This window comes from Malania oleifera, chromosome 9, assembly GCF_029873635.1.
Source record: "Malania oleifera isolate guangnan ecotype guangnan chromosome 9, ASM2987363v1, whole genome shotgun sequence".
NCBI classification, from domain to species: domain Eukaryota; kingdom Viridiplantae; phylum Streptophyta; class Magnoliopsida; order Santalales; family Ximeniaceae; genus Malania; species Malania oleifera.
In genome coordinates, this window is record NC_080425.1 from 46298065 (window position 1) to 46319640 (window position 21576).

Below are 21576 nucleotides of genomic sequence, written 5' to 3' on the forward strand. Positions count from 1 at the left end.
AATTGTTTGAAATAAGACTTTTCTTCATTGCCTTTGTCCCTTTAAACCTTTTAGTATTGTTGCTTCTTTCTAATGAAGATGGGAAATTCGGTTAGAAACAAAGTATTGCAATGTAGGGTTTGCACCTCGAATATGCTTGAGAGACAACATACTTGTTGAGTCCTTTGTCTGAGTACACCAATTAATGGAAAATACTGGGTTTGAAATGCAGGTATCTTTTGATCCATCACTCATAGCCAAACATCTTGGTTTTTAGAAACTCCATTGGAAGGATGCTTTTCGGCCTTATTTGATACCTAAACATATCCTTGAACATTTACACTAGCCTCTTCGGATGTGTCAACATTATTCAAACATTGGGCCTATTGAATAGAATGGTCTGTATGAGAATGAACCATCTCAAAAGAAGCCTTCTTTGTTTCCAAAGAATGGTCCAATTCATTTTAACCCAAACTATGGGTCTGTTCAATTAGTTGGCCAACTTAGTTAAAAAAGAAGCTGCTCCTTTTTCAATTACTAGGCCCAAGTCAAGATGATTTAAGTCCTGATAATTCTTTGCCTCATCTTTCCTAAGCACAATCGTGGCCACCTTTGCTGGCTTTGAAGCTCTTCTTGAAACCCTAATACTTGGATTGTATAGACATTCATCTCCAATTGAACAATTGTGGTTTTTGGCAATGAAGCCCTAGGTTCCTTCATTTACAACTCACCCCAACACCAAAAGCAAATTTTGTCTTTCCCATACTCCACATCCTGATTCCATGCTTGGACACCACTTTTATTACCTTCACCTTTGCGAATCTTCCCATTTGTCACCACTTGACTCCACGATCTGGGAGTCGAAAGACTTGCTTCACCTTTGCCTCTAGATGTAGGATGAAATTCCTCAGCCATCTTGCTAAAATCATTTACAAAAGCTTCATTATCCACCACTTTTAGCGTCACAGGGATGAACCTTCATAAATTCTTACCTTTCCACCCTAATCCTAACTTTAGAAATTTTCCCACCTTTGTCCACCTAATTGACAACTAGTACTACATGTTCCCAGACAAACACTTCGATATCCTCTTTCCATCTGACTAAAGATTGATATACCATCAGCAAACCATATTATAGCCTCTTTGGAGAGTCATACCCACCTGTTAAGGGAAAAATTGTTCTCCAACATAATAGGTAAGGGGTCTCCCCCTCCTTGTCCAATCTAAAGATTAAAGGTCTTTCCTTTGATCTGAATTGAACGAGTTCTTATCATCTATTCTGTCGAGGCCGTAGTTCAATTCGCAAGGTAGAAAAGAGAGTTTTGTGAGAGGCCATTTCACTATCGTGCCCATGAATATTGGCCATATACTCCTTGGGTTCTCTGGTTATTTTCAATGCTTAATTAATTGCAACAGAAATGGTGTATGGAGGGGTTTTCAAATTTAAGTTTTGTTAGGTTTCCTACTTGTTTGTTTCATCTTTTGAGGACATCTTGTCCTTTCTTAGTTTGTAATTCCTTTTTCTACTCTTTTAGTCTCTTAATCTATTTCTTTTGCTACAAAAGAAAGAACTAGAAGGATATAGAAAATGGGAGAACAAGAAGTTCTCCAAATAAAATGAAAGCCCTCCAATGTGGCACATTTCATTATTTATTCTCCCACAATCGATGCATCCATGTGGCGGGATTGTTCTTTAGAGTTGTTGTGAGACCACGTGGAGTTCCTACTTCAATTGTTTTTGGTGGAGACATGAAGTTCTTGGGGCATTTTAGGAGGACTTCGTGGATGAAGTTAAAAAATTACTATACTATGTACTTGCCATCAGCAAGCGTGGTCAAGTTGAGGTATCAAATTGGAGCCTTGGTAATTTGTTGTGATGCATTGTCGAGGTTGGTGTGAAGATGTGGGACATGCAAGGTCGTATTGTGATTTTGACTAGCTCTCTCTCTCCCTCTCTCTCTCTCTCTCTCTCTCTCTCTCTCTCTCTCTCTCTCTCTCTCAATGATATCCTCTTTTTTCATTGACTATAGTATCGTTCTACAGCCACGATGGAGAAGAATCTCCCATGATTAGTGCAAATAGAAAGAAAATCCTTTGATTTGAGATTAGAGTGGTTGAGGGTAGGAGATTTTGCGGTTTTGATTGAGAAGAATGGGATAGAAATTGATGGGTGAGGGCTTCCATGATGGAGGTACGATGGATTTTGCAGAATGTAACTTTGGTGTGGTCTCGGTTGAGTATATTTGTGTGGAGAGAGAAATTCAGACATTTCGGTTGTGCAGTGGCAATCAACCTAACTTCGCTTCGTAGATTTTTTGAAATAGGAGTCTAGTAGTCGTTGATTTTTGTTCCTGAAGGAAGGGTTGAAAGGAGGTAGCCGGAATAGTTTCGTGGAAAGGCTGCAAGACTTGGTAGAGAGAAATGTATCAAATGAATCTAATCTTGAGAGGGTTGATATAGAAGAGGCAAAAAAGGGGAAGATTTTGTGGAGTGAGGCCAATGAGTGAAAATAATGAGTGAAAATCTCCTATGGAGTCGTCTACACATGGATGGAGGTGTGCGCGTTATGGCAATAAAGAAGGCTTCCATCATGAAGGTAATCTAGGAGTAGTGGCACCAATGCAATTGAGGAGATAAGATGATGACTGTGATTGGCGAGACACGGATATAGGCCCTAGGATTTCTTGCGAGTGAACAATTGACGAAAAAGGTGATTTAATGTAACGCCTAGTTCTATCACCAGAAAAAAGGAAATGTAATGCCCAGTGCACAAGGCATCCACATTGAGGGTTTGGGGAGGGCAATCTGTACACAATTGTACCTCCATGCACATAGAGACTATTTTTGTGATTTGAACTTTCGACTTTCTATTTTGGACTTTTGAATGTAACGCTCGCACCGTTGATATGAGACGACTGTTTTTTCCCTTCCATGTGGTTTTTCACAACTAGGTGTTTCAGGAGTACGTCTTTTTCAGATATTAACCAATGATATGGACTTTCCCTTATTATTTTGAGGAATTTTTCTCGCCCTCATTGCACATTACTAAATTTTCATCACGTTTTTATATTTATTTTTATTCATTTTAAAATTTTTGAGAACATCTAGTCCTCTTCTTTATTTTTTCTATTTTACAGGAAAATAAATTTACATGACCTTTCCTTTATTATTTTGAGGAATTTTTCTTGCCCTCATTGTACATTCTTCATACTTAATAAATTTATTTTCCTATTAAAAAAAAGAAAAAAGAAAGAAGAGGACTAGGGGTTCAGGAGGTTTGTGGTTGAAATCCCTCCTTACTTTCAATAAAGCCCTCTTTGAGAAGTGGTTATGGAGGTTCATGAAGGAGAAAGATCAGTTTTGGTGGGATATTATTTTCTCTAAATATGGGCTCGAGCACAATGATTGGACAACTCACAGTAGAAGGGGTCCATATGGAGTGGGAGTATGGAAATTCATCAGGAAAGAATGGAACCTTTTTTTTTTTCCAATTTGTGAAATTTCAAGTGGGGAATGGGGCCAATGTTTACTTTTGGCATGATGTGTGGCGTGAGATCAGTAATCTTAGAGCTGCCTTTCCTTCCATCTACATCTTGGCCTGTGACAAAAATGCCCTCATTAGTCATCATCTCCAAATCACCAATCAGGGAATTTTCTGATACATTCCTTTTACTAGGAACATGGCAGATTGGGAACTTCATGCACTATCTTATTTTTATGGATTTTTCTACAAATTTCGTCACAAAAACATCCCCAACAATCCAAAATGGGCTTTGGACAAAAATGGTGTTTTCACTGTTAAATCTTTCTACAAGAAGCTCTCATTGTTGGGAACAAATTGCAACTCCTCCCCTTGGATTCACATTTGGAGGATGGCAGCCCCTTAAAAAAGGTTGCCCTTTTTTGTTTGGGAGTCCATACATGGAAATATTTTAACCCTCAACAATATGCAGAAAAGAGGGCTTACACTCACAAATAGGTGTTTTCTTTGTATGGCTGATGCAGAATCAGTCAACCACATTTTTCTCCACTGCCCCTGGACAAGGAACTTGTGGAATTTGGTTCTTTCCTTGACTGGGCAGCAGTAGGTTACAGCAAATTCGGTTGGAGGGGAGTTTTGGGCTTGGAAAGGCATTAGAGCCATCAAGGAGAAGTGAAAGGCTTTGAGCCTCATCTCTCCTGCCATCTTTTGGTGTGCTTGGAAAGAAAGAAATAAAAAAGCCTTCCAAGATTTAACTACTTCGCTTCAGACTTGCAAAGATCAATGGACTGCTGCTGTCTCCAGCTCGCTTAGTGGGAAAATTGTTAATGATCATTATGTAATCCCTTCATGTTTGAAACACTCTAACAGAGTGGTTGATGTTTTGTACCATGAAATGGCATCCCCATGATGCCTTGCTAATATTATTTTCTCTTTGCTGATAAACAAAAATAATGACAACTTAGTCAAGTGTTCTTCAAACCCTTCTAATCATAGTTCATGGAGCACTTAAACTATCCAACCTCTTCAGCCATTTTTCTTCTGCATTCTTTTGTGTTTTTGATAGCAAAATGAACATATTAAGAAATAAGGGAGAGAGAATTACAACCTAGGAGAGGACAAGGACCCTCATATCAGGAATCTAAAGAACAAAAGAAAAAACAAAAAAGGAAATAAAATCACCGAAAAACCCATCAATCCTAAATAAGGAAACTCGAACCTTTCTATGGGACAAACAACGAGTGAACTTCATTCCCTCCAGGATCAACCAGCCATAATCCCATTTCATTTAGTAGTTTTTGAGCACAACATCCTGCTCACTAACCTCATCCATGAGGGTAGGTAAAATTGGGTCTCTACACTGATTCCTTGCTGCCAAGAATACAGCCTGATCCCCTTCCTTAAAAATAGATGCATCCTCCAAACCTTGTCCCAAAAGGAACTTGTTTCTTTCTTCTTTTTTTGTACAGTCTTCTTATTGAACTGATCTCCCTAAACAATCCTATTGATATCAAGATTACCCTGTATATTTGTTGGATTGATCACGCTTTATGAAGGAGATCCCTGAGTGGAAGAGAGCTGCGGACCGTCCTTTCTCCAGCTGATGTTGAGCCCGCAAATTTTTTTGCCAAAGATCAGGATTGGGCTTCTCATAATCCTGTTGGGTCAAAATTTTGTCCTTGCCAAAACTGATTCTCTTCAGTGAGGCACACCTTTTCTTATGAATTTAAGCCCATAAAAGCCTTGTTAATCCCGAATTTCTTTGTTCAGTCAGCGGCATCACCTTTTCCGTGAAGAGCTTTGGATGGAGCTGGAGGTTCTTCACTGACGTTAACAGTTTATCATTGTTTAGGCATCTCATGAGGCTTTTTGCTGGCTGCTTTAAGGGGACTTGCTTTTGGATTTCTGTGATCGACGACTTTAATGATTTGATTTTTTTTTTCTTTTCAATTATCTTTGTATTTCTTTGTTCGTTTTTATTCCTAGAAGCTTATCTTATCCTCTTCTTTTTAAATTCTTCTCTTAATGAAATCATTTTCTTTTCTTTCGTTAAAAAAGCTTCGCAATCACATGTTAGACATAAAGGACCATTGCTTTGAGCCTTTAACAATGGTGTTCTCTCGTTTTCATTTGCAGTGTACCATTATCACTGAATTAGCGTGATAAACTCCTAATTTGAGTTCCATATTGTGCAACTCTGTATGCATGCATGATTTCTATATGTATTTTTTTTTTTTTTTTGCTTTAAAATATTTCATCTTCACCTCATAAAAAAAAATTTCATGTAGTTTATGAAGTACTGTACTGTGCAAATTTTTTATTTTCATGGATGCATTTTCAAATGTTTTTTTTTTCCTTGCTGATATTTCTCTATTTGCACTTCAAGAAAATTTTGCATGGAGCATAGGGTGTACGGTGATTAGTTATAGTTCTTTATCTTTTGCAGGATGAATCTGAAATGTGGAAGGATAATGCAGCCAGTGTGGGTTCTGATGAGCAGGTGATTTTAATTATTTTGTCTGTGTCAGGACAAAATTTAATAATGTTGTGCAATCTTCATATTAATCAATGTTGAGTGCTGTCCCTTCAAGTCACAATAATTTGATAATTCCCCCGTGCTCCTCCTTTTCTCTTTCCTAGACTACCTAGTGAAGTGCAAGTACATAGAACTTTGGGAACAAAGAATGGTGGGGTGTCTGAGTTACTCAATAGAGAGGTGAATTGCCTTTTTGATTAAATAAATTTGTATTTTCCTTCTGCTATTTCAAGGAGGTAGAATTATTATTATTTTTTTATTAGGGTTGAACTTGTAGAAGATTGCTAACTTTTCTCTTTTGCGATTTAGTCCCCTAATTTTAATTCAGTAGAAATAAACCACCGAGTATAATACTCCACTAATAATCATTTTTTAAGATTCTATTTTTTTCTTTTCTTGATTTGTTAGTTGTAGATTCTATATTTCTTCTAACCCCTATTCCATTCTTCCTTTTTTTATTTTTTTGATAACATAAAAAAAATGCATTACAAGAGCAGAGGAAAGCATATTAAGTACGGCCGCTGAAAAATGCTCTACAAAAAACAAAATAGTATCACAGATATTTTAGGAAACTTCGAAAATCCAATTCCTTATAATTTCTGGAGAAACTTATCACATTCTCATTTATTACTGCATAGCTCTATTGCTTGGAGCTTATGGAATAAGTTAGGTGGTTAATGTTGGGGACTGAGCTTTCTGCATGCATCTTTATTGATTTTTTTTTTGGTAGATTTAGGTGTAAGGATGCATGCAGGTTATAGTTGTGTACTTGTGTCCCTCAAGAAGCTCTAAACCACTCCCTGGGCTGCCCATTGACAACAACAGAAATGTTGGGTTCAGCAAAGGCAGCCTCCACCTCCTCCATGTGCCCCAAAACCTTTGCCACATCACGTTATCTAGAAAACCCAGTTCACCCTATCATTAGCCTTCTCAAAGTCCAGCTTAAGGATAAACTGTATCTTTCCCCTCCTCCTCGCTTCCTTTACCACCTTGTTGGCCACCAAAATCGCATCCAAGATCGGTCTTATCTATGATGAAACCAGTGAGCTGGTTTTTTTTCTGGGATGAGTTATATGCTGTTTATGGCTAGATTGTAGGTGGTGGTTTTGGTGTATTTATGTTTCCTGGGGAGATTTTTGGGGGGTGGGGAGGGGAATTTCCTCGAGGACGCAGAATTTTGATGCATTTTTAGGGTTTGTGGTTGAGGGATCATCCTTTGGTTAATGCTCTATTCATTGGTGTCATTGTTGGTTAAATGGGCTTTTGTGTGGTAGATCCCACTGTACGGTACTTTTAAGTAAAAGGGGGGAAAGGATGCTTGCTGTTCATCCAATAAGGAAATGAGTCTTGGGATTCTATGAGTAAGAATAACTTTAGGTTGAGATTAAGAAGCATGATGAGAATGTTAGGGATTCATGAGAGTTTGTGGAGGTGAGTGTAGGAGAAACACCTAGGGCATGGGTGTTGATAAGGGTGAGTGGGGATTTAATAATCCAAAATATCTTTGCAAATCTAGATATTTCTACCTCTATCAAACGTTAGGAAATTTTTTTTGATAACCAAAGAAAATTTATCAGAGAAGGCAGATGTACAAGAAGAATATAACAAAAAGGAAAACAGGGAGAATAAAATCTTCCCTTTATAATGAAAGTAAATAATTACAAATTTCCATTCTAGGCCCAAAATAAAAATCAATGCAAGGGAGCCAACCAGTCCTGCTGCATGTCTTCCGAAGAGATGCAGTTAAAAAAACCATTTGCTAACATTAGCAATGATGAAAGATAAGTCACTCTACTCATTGCCACCCTATGAAAGAGTGTAGTGTTACAATCCCCATATTTGACCCAATTCATTCTAGATTTCTGTCTCCAACTATCTCTTCCCTAAAAACTACTTGTTCATGTTCAAACTCATCAGACAACTGGGCTCATCCTTAGCCAATGTGTCAATCTCACCCATTTCCGTAAGAATACCTTTCTTCTTAGAATAAGCGCCACAAAAATCTCCAAATTCGAACTTTTTAATTTTTCTTTCAAACAACTCAATCGTTTCATAAAACAGAAACCTTCGCAACCTTCCACGTGCAATCTTCCCACCAATGCCTAACCTGATTTGAAAATCAGGATGGGTCAACCACATACTTTCAAATTTAAACAGAGTAAGACCTCATTTAACAGGATTAGATTCAAGAATCAAAGGAAAATGGTCAGAGATCGAAGAACTTCTTGAATTATAGTGGGAAAAGTATCTTCCCAATTAGTGGTAAATTGAAACCTATTAATTCTTGTAGCCACTGATCTAGTACCCTCAGCGAACCAAATAAATTGGGCACTTGGGAATGGGATCTCTCTCAAATCACACTCCCTAATAAAATTATCAAAACCCATCATACTAGAGGTAATCCTAGAGCCTCCCAATTTTTTTTTAGTGGATCTTATGACGTTAAAATCATCCCCCAAGATCCAATGGGGAGAGCACAACCCATAGAACACAAGTAGTTCCTCGCACAAAACACCTCTCAAACGGGGATTATTCGGCCCATAGACCGAGGTAACCACCATTGGCCCTTTCTTTTAACATCCAAAAAAACAGACTGAAAGAGAACCAATACGAACAACTATTTTTACCAGCAAACCTGGTATCCAAATAATAACTTTATTCCCCAAGGATCCTGCGGAGGCTAACCAAACCCAATCTTTAAATCTAGACTTGCAAACACTTAAAGTCGTTGACCACCTCTAGTTTGGACTCTTGAAACATCACATCTGGGGCACCGTAGCAATGGTCTCTTTTATTTGACGAGGTTTACTAATGCAGTTCAGACTACTAATATTTCAACTCAAGATTTTCATTCTACCACCTTGCTGCCCCTAACCCCCTTACTATTCCCCCCTCACATATTTTATATTTGAAGCTAATTTTTGCAATTCTTTTTCCACCCTCTTCTTTTTCCTTGCATAGGTTCTAGGGGAAACAGAAACCTTAACAGCCTGACCTACAGGGTTAACAACAGAACACCCCATCCTATCTAGAAGCTCCTGAGGGTCATGGCTGTCCTCCTCATTTACTAGTGGATCAAGAGTTGAAGTCCCTCCTAAAGGATCTAATTCTCTTTGGCAAAAATGTTATTCTTTTCGACCACTGGTGTAGCCAACATACCTTTGCTAGGGTTAATTAACCTATTACAAGCAATTGAAGAATGAATTCCATAATTAAGTGCATTCCCAGAATGAAATAAAGAGTGGTTGTGAGAGGAATTATCCATATAGTTTTGTTTAGCCAAAGCTTCCTCATCAAAAAGATTATCTTGACCTATAGAGAAACTCGAAAAAAGCTTACCTGATTGTTCAGAGTATGAAGACCCATTAAAAGCCTGCCTCCTCCAAAGGTGCCTTCTGCTTAGAGTTTTCACCTTGAGTCATATCCATATAATTATTGATGTCATTAGGATGAGGAGTCAAACAAACATCCTCGAATTCCTGAATCTGTTCCTGAAGCAGATTATTGTCCTCTTCATCCCAATCTTCCAATCTGGTAGCTTGCAGCTCTGTTTTCCATTAGAAGATTCTTCTGTGTTTTCCACAATTTTCTGAGGATCCCAATCTTCCTTTCGTGGGTTTGTTTTCTCTACGTCTTATGGGTTTTCATCTGCACCTCCAGCTCCATTGGTAGTATTCTGTAAATTCGTAAGTTTAGCGGCAAAAATGCCTTCCTTTACTTGCAGTGCTGGCTGGAATATTCCTTTTCTGGTTGGCAAGTCTCAAAAACCCAGCTTGTCATGATCTTCCTCCCCTTTTGAACTTTCTGACCTCTCCCCATCTCCTTGTGGAACTCCTGAAGTCTTTTGGCATATTAACAACTGGTTTTTCTTTCTTTTTCTTTCGATGCTGTCTGTGCGAAGGACTGCACCTTTCCATCTTCACAGGATTATCCTGCCCTTTTGATTTTACGTGCATCTCCACTTCCCTATTCTCCTTCACATGTAAATCATTCTATGGATTCTTGACCTATTCAAACTCTCTTTTTCCTCTTTATCCTATTTTTTGGAAGGTTGAAGTTTCTCCAAAAACTAAATGCCTTTACTTGGTTGTGCTTAACAAAATTAATACCAATAACTTGCTGCTTATTAGGAGACCTTTGAAGGCTCTCTCTCCAGATGTTTGCATGCTCTGTTATAGGAACTCTGAAGCAGCTTCCCATCTCTTTTTGCATTGTGATTTTTCATGGAGGATATGGAACAAACTATTTGGTATTATGGAAGAGAGTTTGATTTTTAGCCCTATTCAGTGGAATACCTGTTAGTCATCTGATTTTCTGGCTTTGAAAGAAGGAAGGATAGGGCAGCTCTGTGGAAGTGTAGCAAGTTTGCAGTCTTATGGTGTTTATGGTTGGAACATAACGTGCTGAATTTTTCTTGGAAGAAGTTAAATTTGTCATTGATGTGGGAAAAGATTCAGTATTTGGCTTCTTTATGGTGTCTCGGGTTTGGAATTTTCAGGGGTTTTAGGATTTAAATAGCGATTGAAGGAACTGGTTGGCTTGATTTTTGTTGTTTTAAGGTTTTTTTGGGGTTTGAACCAGATTCTTTTCAGGAGATACCTTATTCTCCCTCCTTGTAAATTCCTTCCCTGTTAATGAAATTTCTTTTGCTATAAAAAATGCCCGAGGATCTCTCTCCCACCAATCTCCTCTTTCCAAACTCAAGGGTTTGCCTTTCTGAACATTCTGACTAGACTCACCAGAATTTCCCCATCCTCGATCATGTCAGCTCCTTTCTTTACTATCTCTGCATAACTAAGTTAATTGTGTAGCCCATTATACATAATATTATTCCTTCTCATTTCTCTATGTCTACGGAACCACGCTTCCTACACAAACAACCCGAAACTTTCTGATTACTCTGCAGCTGTTTTACCTTCATCTCCTTTCAACAGATTACAAATGATCGACCAGCCTGATGTTTCCTTACCCTCTGGAATTCTCAAAGAAAATCTACCCCCGGAATATAATAATTTCTCAGCAATCATCCGTCTGGAATAGTTTGACACAAATCTTATAATAAATGAACCTCCTGAAAAATTCTTCTTCTTTATCGAAGGAAATTTGTTGTTTTGCATCCAGAATTCTGATAATTATTCCTGGGTTGGATCTCATTGTCTAGCAGTACACAGCAAGAGAACTTATTCTTATCATGCTCCAGAATTCTAAGAAATTCTAAGAGCACACGTCAAGGGGATCCACTCAAATGAAAACACTTTCCTGTCTATCTTGATTGAAGTGGTGATATTTTGGTTAGCAAAATAAGGAAAGGGTGTGGTTTTCGAAGAGTGAGATGGGTTTTCTTGGTATGGCGAAGATGTCAATTTCATTTGAAGGAAGCCGGGTGGATATAGGTTAAAGGCAAAAGTTCCGTGCAGGACTGATGATGGAAACAGTTTAGGTTTTTTTTTTTTTAGGTTAAGAAGACAGGATGCTACTGGATGTTGCAACCCTGCTTCTGGTATTAGCGATCAAGTTCTAAAGGTAGGAGAGGTCTTTTGGATGGTGCGATTATGTTCCGTTGATAGGAGACAGTCTTTTGATGAAAGTTGACTGCTTTTGATTGCAAACCTGCTCCTGGTATTTGCGCTGAAGTTCTTCTGGTAGGAGAGAGATTTTTTAAAATGATTGATTCTGTTGGTTCCGAAAGGTTCAACGACAACTTGAGTCGTGAGTAAGAAAGCCAGGGAAATACAATCTCTGTGGAGGTAAAACGGTGTGACGATTTATGCAGGGAAGATGCTTGTGGGGATAGGGGTCTTGATCTGCGCGGGGGGTGGGGGAGGGAGATGGTTGCGAAGGAAATCACCGTCTTTCAGTCTAGACAAGAGGAGATGCCAGGAACAGAGCATTGTAACCCTCACTAACTTCGTGAAATTGTTAGGAGTTTTTTCTAGAGATTCTTACTCTTTTTTTAGTTTTTTGTTTGTATACAATGTTTGATTTGGATGGAATGTTAAAATGGGTGTCAATTGGTGACTAGTTCTACTAATGGCTGCTTGACTTAAGTTTTTCTGTTGACTATGGTTTCTTTTTAATTGTCTTTGTAGGTCTTCAAACCAAGAACTTCTTATGACTCTATTGCTAAAGAATACCACATTGCGCGATTGGAAGCTCTAGATGCCAAAGAGAGAGGGGACAAGAAAAGCCAGGAACAGGCAGGCCACAAAATCCGCAAACTTAAGCAAGAGATATCTGCTCTAGGTTAATCCAGTTTTGTTTTATAATATTATCCAGCTTCAGCTTCTCCATACTGTTTATAATTTTGTTTTGGTGTATTTTTGGGTGAATTTATGGAGCAGGACTGTCAGATGACATCTTGGCTGCTGGGTATGAACAACTTTCCGGTTGTACATCTGCTGAGGATGCATCATGTGATAATATGTTTCATAAACATATTGATGAAAGTACATCATCTGATATAGACAATAGCTCAGCCTCTGTTGTGCGTGTGGTTGAATCTTCGGTTGATGAAAATCTTATGGGGAGCTGGAGCTCCAGGGAGTTTAACATTGAATGCAATTCCTTGGGTGCTTCTGGTCAGGAGAGGATTTCCTTAGAAGAAGATTCTGGAGATGTAGAGCTTGGTGATTTCTTTGTTGAAAATAATCCATCTAGTGAAATTCTACTTCCTGACATTTTGAAACATCAAAAGAAGGAAAAGATGAAAGAGTTCTCCAGTGGAAAGAATCTAGAGAAATTAGATGGCATCTGGAAGAAGGTAATATCTGGAATGTAGTGAGCTTGTGATGCGAATATTTTCTATGTTGGAGTTGACTGCACGACGCTAAAGCTGATATGTGGCTGAATAATGAGTTTTACATTTACCATTTAATTCTCTTGTTGCTTATTATAAATAAACTGTAATCAAATTAATTTGCATGTTGGTATGTAGCTTGCTTATCATTGGGCCAAGAGTCACCTTCCCATTGCAATATATGATGCATAATACGTTTTGATTCACAATCCCACTGATCCACCATCTAATTTCCACCTTTTTTGTGCATCATGTGTGATATAGCTACTTTGTGTTTTTTCTTAAAAGGCTGCTAAAATTCATCCACATCTCAACAAGTTTTTAGTTATGTTTGGTTTCATTCTTCTTGTTTTGTTTCTTGTTTCTGTTTTCTTCTTTTGTGGTGATGGATTATCTGGATGTTATTTGTTATGGAAAACAACAGGGGGACCTGCCAAAGATTCCTAAAGCTGTTCTTCACCAATTGTGTGTAAGATCAGGTTGGGAAGCACCAAAATTTAATAAAGTTCTTGGAAAAGAGAATGCTTTTTGCTATGCTGTTAGTGTACTGCGTAAAGCTAGTGGGAGGGGCAAAAGCAGAAAATCTGGTGGGCTTGTTACGCTTCAGCTTCCTGTTCAAGATGAAATTTCTGAAACAGCTGAGGTATAGGCATGACTATGCTTCTATGTAGTAATGCAAGATTTTAAGATTTCTGTTGCTGGCTTGCTGCCACCATACGTACTAGACGCAAGAAAAATTGACATCCTATAATGTTCATTTGTTATGCATTTGACTAAAAAGTATAGTTGTCACTTTTTTTGGCAGCTAAAATTCTCGGGTTTTTAGCAGCACTAAAATGAATTTGTGCATTAGAAAAAATAACCAGTCAGATTAGGTTATAACCATAAATAACAAAAGTTAGGGAACAATTATTAAACAGACTCGTTAGAGGGATTAGAATTCTCAATTCATGGAGCATATTTTGACTTAATAACTGAATAGGTAAACACTTACAAGTTACAACCTTCAACAAATTAAATGATATTGTTTCTTGATTTTGGTTTCTAGAATAATGGGTGGGATGCTAAAATTGGCATTAGGGTTACACATAAAAGTCCATTGAAATTCATTTAGCAGCTACTAAAATTGGCATTAGGGTTATCCATAAAAGTCCATAGAAATTTTATTAGCAGTTTTTTTGGGGATAGAGCATGGTTTTAAATTGCGGTCGCGAGTAGCGTAACGTAACGGTAATGGGTGTAACGGGAAGCGGGAGTAGCGGATGTTACATAACAGGATGCGGGTGTAACAGCCGTGAATTTTTTTGAAGCATGCACAACCTTGTGCATGTTAGTGTACTTGCATGTTTAAGCTTTTAGCCCTTCTTAGAAAGAGTTTTAGTGTATTTTGGATCCTTTAGTTCGTGTAACTAAGTTATTTGGTAAGGGCAACAAGTTTACATTTGTTTTAAACCACCATTGATAGAAAAATTACATGTGTGTGCATATTTATACTTCTCATTGTTCTTATCTGTGATATATTCTTATATGTGCTAAATTAATTAATAAAACAAAATATATTATAGACTCCGTTAATCTATTAGACACATAAGACATACGAATGATACAAATATAAAATAGCTGGAAAAGAAAGAAGGTTTGAAGTTGAAAAATATAGAACATAAATATCACATTACAAATATTATCAATGTAAAATATTTTCCTAGCAAGTTAGTATTTTCAACTAGTTAATTAATGCATCTATTGTTAGTATTTAAAGAAATAGTAAATTTTGTATCATTGTCATCCTCATTATAATCTTTTCCCCCTCTTGCCACTAGGTGTATTGAGAATGATATATGAAAGAGAGGGAAAAAGTGAGAAGAAAAAGTAAAAAAAAAAATAATTTTTTGGTGTAATAGTCTTGTAACAGTTACGTAATGGCCGTAGTGGCCTTTACGTAATGGCCGCGGTCCGTAATGGCCGCTACGGCTGTGATTGTGTAACGGTATCGGTAACTCAAAAAACCGTTACGTAAGCGTTACGTAACGGTTGCGACCTTTATTTAAAACCATGGGATAGAGCAAAGTATATTAGAAGGAGAAAAAGAATAGACGATGACGAGGACAAGAAGTCCATGTATAACAAAGGAGAAATAAATAAAATGCAATTGGCTCATAGAAAAGGAGAAATAACTTGTCTTAGTTAGAGAAGAAGAAAGAAAGGCGGCGAAGATATTTTGATAAGTTGTTTAATGAAAACCAAAATGAAAGATTGAATTTGGAAGTGACGAATGAGGAGAAAAGTAAAAGTAGGAGATTTGTTCACAAAATTAGAATCCTTGAAGTTAAGATGACATTAAAAAGATGAAAAGTGGGAAATCTATAGGACCAGATAAAATACCAATTGAAGTTTGGAAATGTTTAGGGGATAAAGGAAATATTTGGTTAATTAATCTATTTTAAAAACCAAGAAAATGCCAGAAGAATGGAGGAAAAACACGTTATTACCTTTATATAAAAACAAAGGTGATATTCAAAATTGTAATAACTATCGTAGAATTAAGGTTATGAGTCATACGATGTAATTATGGGAAAGGGTAATTGAACATAGAATAATACTAGAAACAAGGAGTTTCAGAAATTCAATTTGATTTTATGTCTAGGAGATCAACGACGAAGCTATTTATCTTTTAAGAAGTTAAATGGAAAAGTTTAGGGAAAAGAAGAGGGACTTGCATATTGTTTTTATTGACCTAGAGAAAGCATATGATAGAGTACCTAGGGAAGTTCTTTGGTGGGTCTTAGAAAAGAGTGGTGTATGTAGTAGATATACTGAGGTCATTAAGGATATGTTTAATAGACTAGTGACTAGCATTAGGACTGTAGGAGGCGAATCTAGAGATTTTCCAATTGCAATAGATGTACATCAAGGTCCTACTTTGAGTCCTTGTCTTTTTACTTTAGTGATTGATGAACTTACTAGGAATATCCAAACTGAGATCCCTTGGTGTATGTTGTTTTTAGGTGATATCATGTTGATTGATGATTGTAGGAGTGGAGTGGAATCTAAGTTAGAACTTTGGAGAACCATATTAGAGTCTTAAGGGTTTAGGATAAGTAGGAATAAGACAGTTGTAATTTTAGTAATGTAAGGAGTAGCGGTGGAGGGAAGATTAAACTTGATAATCAAAAAGTTATTAGCACTAATAGGTTTCGATATCTTGGATCTATTATGCAAGCGGAAGGAAAAAGTTATTAGCACTAATAGGTTTCGATATCTTGGATCTATTATGCAAGCGGAAGGAAAATTGAAGAAGATGTAGTACATAAAATTAAAACAGGTTGGGTAAAATGGAGGAGTGAGTCAGGTTTGTTGTGTGATTGTAGAATACCCTTAAAATTAAAAGGAAAGTTTTATTAGACGGCTACAAAGCCCAGCTATGCTTTATGGTTCATAATGTTGGGCAACTAAGAAACAACACGTACAAAAAGTAAAGTTGCTGAAATATGAATGTTAAGGTGGATGAGTGTATAACATTAAAAGATAAAGTAAGAAATGAACATATACAATATAATTTAGGCATAACACTGGTTGAAGACAAGATAAGTGAGAGGTGACTTAGATGGTTTGGGTATTTGAAATGCAGGTCTAGTAGAGTACCTGTGAGGAGGAGTTAGTTATTTTTTTTGACATGAAAAGGGGTAGAGGTATGCCTAAAATAATTTGGAATGAGGTAGTGAAGAAGGATTTAATAGCCTTTAATCTAACAGAGGAAAATGCTCTTGATTGGGTGAATTAGCGGAAAAGGATTCATGTAGCCGACCCACCTAGTGGGACTTAAGGCTTGTTGTTGTTGGTGGTGGTGGCGGCTTACTAAGTTCTCAAAGCATGCACCCTTAAAACAGCATGCACTCAATGTATTCAAAGGCGCAACATCGAGGCGCAAAGGGTACCTAAGCCTAGGCATGAAGGTGAGGCACACATTTATTAAAATTTTGCGTACAATGTCCTATATAATTCTATTGGAAAAAATTCCCTGTATTATGGATTATTGATCTATGAACACGTTAGCACTAATATTTGGATTTAAACATATCAAAGTATTCAATACCAAACTTTAATGCATATAAATTATTTACTACCTAGTACTGAGCACAGTTCAACTTAAGCATGCAAGAGTACAAGTACAAAGAAAATGAAACTGCCAAACCAGAAGCATTGACAGCGTGGTCCGATATCAAAAGACAAGTACACTAAAGGATTGCAAGTCTAAACTTAAAGTCTATTTTTTATTTTTTTTTGGATAGCAAAAGAAGGAATTCATTGATACGTTAAGAATATATAAACAAGAGAATAAGACATCTCCTTAACAAAATCTGGGAAGATCAAGATAGAAACAAAGAAGAAAATCAAAAAGCAAAGGGAGAAAACAAAAAAAACCAGTGCGTTCTAACAGTTCAATGAAAAAATGCCAATTGCACTGAATATCTGAAAACACCCTTAAAGTTCCCATGACCCACACACAGAAGAGAAGCCAAATAATGAATCTTCTCCCAAACCAGCAAAAAACAACACTTTCTTCCCTGAGAAAACATGAGCATTCTATTCCAACCAGAGTCCCCAAAATTCTGCAAGAGAGCACACTGCCACACTTCCATAATGATGTCCTTTCCTTTTTTCTTACCAAAACTGATAAAAGAAATTGCTAAATTTTTTTTTTAATCATGTGATTAACTTAACTTTTCAGTTGTGCAGATAGATTAAGAAATGTTTCTCTCTTTCTTTCTCTCGCGAATTCGTTTCTCCCCTTCATTCACTTGATGCCATGCAAGTTTCTGCAGTAGCCGATGCTGAAACGATCAGCCCAGATTGATGGTAAATCCTTTGATCTGTGATTGGACAAGGTTGGAGGGTTCACTTCCTTGCTCATGGTCGAGAACATTATCTCTCATAGTAGGTGGGTTAGGTTTTCTAGAGATGTTGTGCTTTGGTTTGCTGATAGCATATCTACTTTCAATTGCATGCAAAGGGGGTTTCAATTGGTTCGATTGGGTATCACGAAGCTCTGGATTGCATTCTTGGAAAAATTAAAACCAATGGTTTCGGAAGAGAAGACCCAATAATGCCCTTTTTCCGGAAATCTGTGTCCTCTGTTTGAGAAGTGGAGAAACTTATGCACATTTGTTTCTTCATTGTCCTTACATGTTGGCTATTTGGAATAAATTGTCTAGCAATTGGTGAGAGCTGGGTGTGTCGTCCACATTGAAGACATTTTGCTCCATCACTGTTAGAGGCTTTGGTAAAGGAAAGAATTGGAAAGGTTTAGGGCAATGCTCCATTATGGCTATAATTTGGTGTGTTTGGATGGAAAGGAATGCTTGAATCTTCAAAAGAGTGGCTATGTCTACAATTTTGCTTTGGAGTAGAGTGATTTATCTCTCATCTTTCATCTTTGTGGGTGTTAGCAAGTGGTTTTTTTCGCCGCATCTCTTTGGAAGGCATGCAGTGGGACTGGTTGGCTCTCTTGCATTGATTTTGGTTTTTGGGCCTAAAATGGGAAATCTGTAATTATTTGTTATTGATGTGAAGGGAGGATTTTATTCTCCCTGTTTTCCTTTTTTTCTTTTCTTCTTGTACATTCTGCCCTCTCTAATAAAATTTCTTTTGTTTATTGAAAAAAATACTCTTTCTTCTAAGATTGCAATCTCTTGTCAAAACCTTTTCTAAAATCTCCCAACTTACACAATCACAAGCCTCTCAAAATCCTGGTTAAGAACAATTCCTTTCTTTTTCCTGCGACAAACATCCTCCACCTTGTTCAAAAAAAGCTGTCTGAGTATGATAGTACCACCAAGCACCTATCTCAGCCTATCTGTGAGAACCTTAGCGATAATCTTGTTCGTACTAGTTACTAAGCTAGTAGGCTGAAGACATGACACCTTAATGGATAGCCACTGATGTGAAGCTTGTCATCCCTTGGAAGCTGAATCAATCTTCATCTTGAGCTGTTGTGATGGACGTCTCCCTACCACCCTCCCCCCCCTTCAAATTATTGCGACTTAAATAATAGCCCGTCAATGATGGAGAAGTTCTAATGGGATCCAGACCAACTGGTTCACTCCAGTTGGTGAAAATTGGACCAACTAGTCTGCATGGAACCGGTTTTTGGCTAAACAAGATGAAACTATCCGGAAACATCAAATGAAAAGGTGACGAAGCACCAGTTTGATCCTGTCACTAATGAAGTAGCTCAAATATATGAATGAGAAGAGATGGTGGAAAAGAAAATCCATAAATTGATCACTGGTAGATTTGCAAGTGATTTTTGTGAGATAGCAAGGTTTCTCGTGAAAATTCTAGAGGTGTTGGTGGTGATAGTTCTTCACGCCAAACATTGTGTAGTCAGGTGGTGCTGGAAGGCAAACAGAGGGAAAGAGAGAGTCGCATTAGCAAGTTAATTCTGGAATCAGGTTGTGTTGGCCGGAGAAGAACTGTGCCGTTGGTGTGGAGGTGCGTTGCATCTGAATCTGTGGCCATTGTAATCAATCGGAATTGATTAAACAAAACATGAAGGAATCTAGGGTTCCGGATGTCATTGTGATCATCTTAGAGGTGGATAGGGTTGCTTTTGGGGAGGAGGGTGTTAAAAAAGAAATGGGTCGGGCTGTATTCCTCGTTTTGGACCTGGCCCAAGTTATCGAGAAAGGAGATATTTATTTTCTGATTGAATTGGGCCAATTATTTGAACCGGACCAATGTCTTGGAAAGTTTGATTCTTTGGATCTGAAGGCGCGGTCTCCTTATATGGCCTTCCATTAGAAGGATCAAGGTCGTATTCAGGCCCATGTGTGCGGTGTTGGTGAAACAAGATCATGGGGTTGAAACTATGTCAAGTTTCGAACAGGTATTAGAAGCTGGTGTGGAAAAAGGTAAAAAAGAAGAACCTGGTTTTGGGGAGAGCTTTGACAGTTGTTTTATAGATTTGAGGGTAACAAGGTTTATGCTTGTAGGAGGGAATCTTGTATGGGTGCTGAAATGAAGAAGGTTTTTGACGAAAATAGATAAGATTCTGGTGAGTCAGTGCCAAAGTTACTAAGGACCAATTCTAAAGGAGAGTTTAGTATTGGTAAAGATCCAAATGCTAAGAAGAAAGCTGGATGTAGTAATGAGGTTAGTAAAGGAAAGATGGAAAAGAAATGAGGGGATATTTCAGATACGAAGAGTGATGATATTAGTGAGTTTGATTGTGGTGGGGGGTTGTTATTGGATGAAATTTGAGAACAATATGGGTGCATTTTTTCTGATTCTGCGAAGAATAAGGGATTCATTGTATGTCCATCCACCCCCATAGGAAGCCTTGGAGGGAGTTTCTATTTTTGATAATGAACAAGTTAGTGTACAGGGATTGAATTCTTCCTACACCTGTGGTGGAGATTCCTAATGAATTAGAAGTTCAAAATCTTTTGGATAAAATGGATTTAAAGCAGAGTGACATTGGAGGAAAATATGCTTATGCTGGTGGTCTACTATTGGATGATGATAGTGAAAAATTTGGGTATATTTCTCATGTGCCTCTATCTCTGCTTGAAGGTTTAGAGGGTCCTATTTTTGAGTATGATGGAATGTGTAAAGAGCACGTGAGTGATTAGATATAGGGATGTGTTTTGCCCATCACTATTTCTGTTGTGGCGGAGATTATTTGGAAGGATTTAGAAGCTAAACTACTGATGCACATGATGGGCGTGTGGCTGTCTGATCTTAGAGGATTAAAAGTTCATTTGGATGGTGGTAAGAGTAAGGTTGAAAAAAAGGGCTGGCATGATTAGCAAATTTGAGGAGTTCTTTTAGTTAGTGTGGTAATTGATTGAAATGGGGCTTTCTAATTTACATTTTATTAGGTTTTCTTTTTATTTTCCTTTTGTTGATCTTTTTTTGCTTTTGAGAATTTCTTGTCCTCTCCAATAATCAATTTCTTTATCGTATTTCTTAATACATTTTTTTTATTGGAAAAATGCAGGCATATTTTCCAAATAGGAAACCTGTTTTGCAAAAAAAAAAAAAAAAAAAAAATGCCAAATGAAAATAAATTAAATAATTTGTGAATCCAGATGTAAAAATAGACAATTATATGAAATATAATGTGACCAGAAAACTATTTATGAAAATGTGGCTTGTCTTGTCCTCGATTCCAAGTGCTATCCATGAGTTTGGTTACAATCGGTCTTTTTTAGTTTTTTTTTTTTTAATTTGGTGCTTAGTTCCATTGTTTATGTTTTTGTATGTATAAAGTTTATTTTATAATGGAAATCATGAACTTTAAATAGCTTTCTGGAATGTTTCTGACTTCTTTCAACTCAAGAAATCTTCAATCCCTTCTACTTGGTTTTGGTGTTTGCCATTCTTATTTATCTAGGTCTGTATTCTTGTTAAATCATTGCTAGTTTTACGACTTTGTGCTCTTTGTCAATTTTGGTCCTCTGTTTTTCGTTGTCATGCTGCTAAATTGAATTACCATGATCTCAGGATGCTCAAAATAGAGTTTCTGCATTTGCTCTCTGTCACTTGTTCCCTGATCTCCCTGTCCAGTTGCTTATCACAGAGCCGTATGCGTCGCTTGTTATACAATGGAATGAAGGTACCTGTGTTATTCTATAATGTGTGTTCTGATCAAGGTCTTAAATTTCGATTTCAACTCAAATTTTGAAGCTCCAAAAGTACGGAAATTTTGACGGAAATTTCAATTTCATTGTCAATTTCGATTTCGATTTGAAAAAATAATGGAAATCAGTAGTAAAACATGGA

General features: G+C 37.3%; 1 protein-coding gene across 5 annotated transcripts in view; it reads left to right on the top strand.

The window, feature by feature from the left end:
* LOC131164732 (DExH-box ATP-dependent RNA helicase DExH7, chloroplastic) overlaps window positions 1-21576 on the top strand; it is a 162191-nt gene that overhangs the window by 4913 nt on the left and 135702 nt on the right. For 4 of the 5 annotated variants that reach the window (XM_058122161.1, XM_058122163.1, XM_058122162.1 and 1 more), the window contains exons 4-8: window positions 5907-5960; window positions 12086-12239; window positions 12338-12756; window positions 13217-13435; window positions 21298-21409. In XM_058122161.1, coding sequence (XP_057978144.1) covers window positions 5907-5960; window positions 12086-12239; window positions 12338-12756; window positions 13217-13435; window positions 21298-21409 — 958 coding nt within the window. Of the gene's footprint in view, window positions 1-5906; window positions 5961-6100; window positions 6177-12085; window positions 12240-12337; window positions 12757-13216; window positions 13436-21297; window positions 21410-21576 lie in introns of all 5 variants that reach the window. The other variant, XM_058122165.1, reaches the window with a different exon arrangement.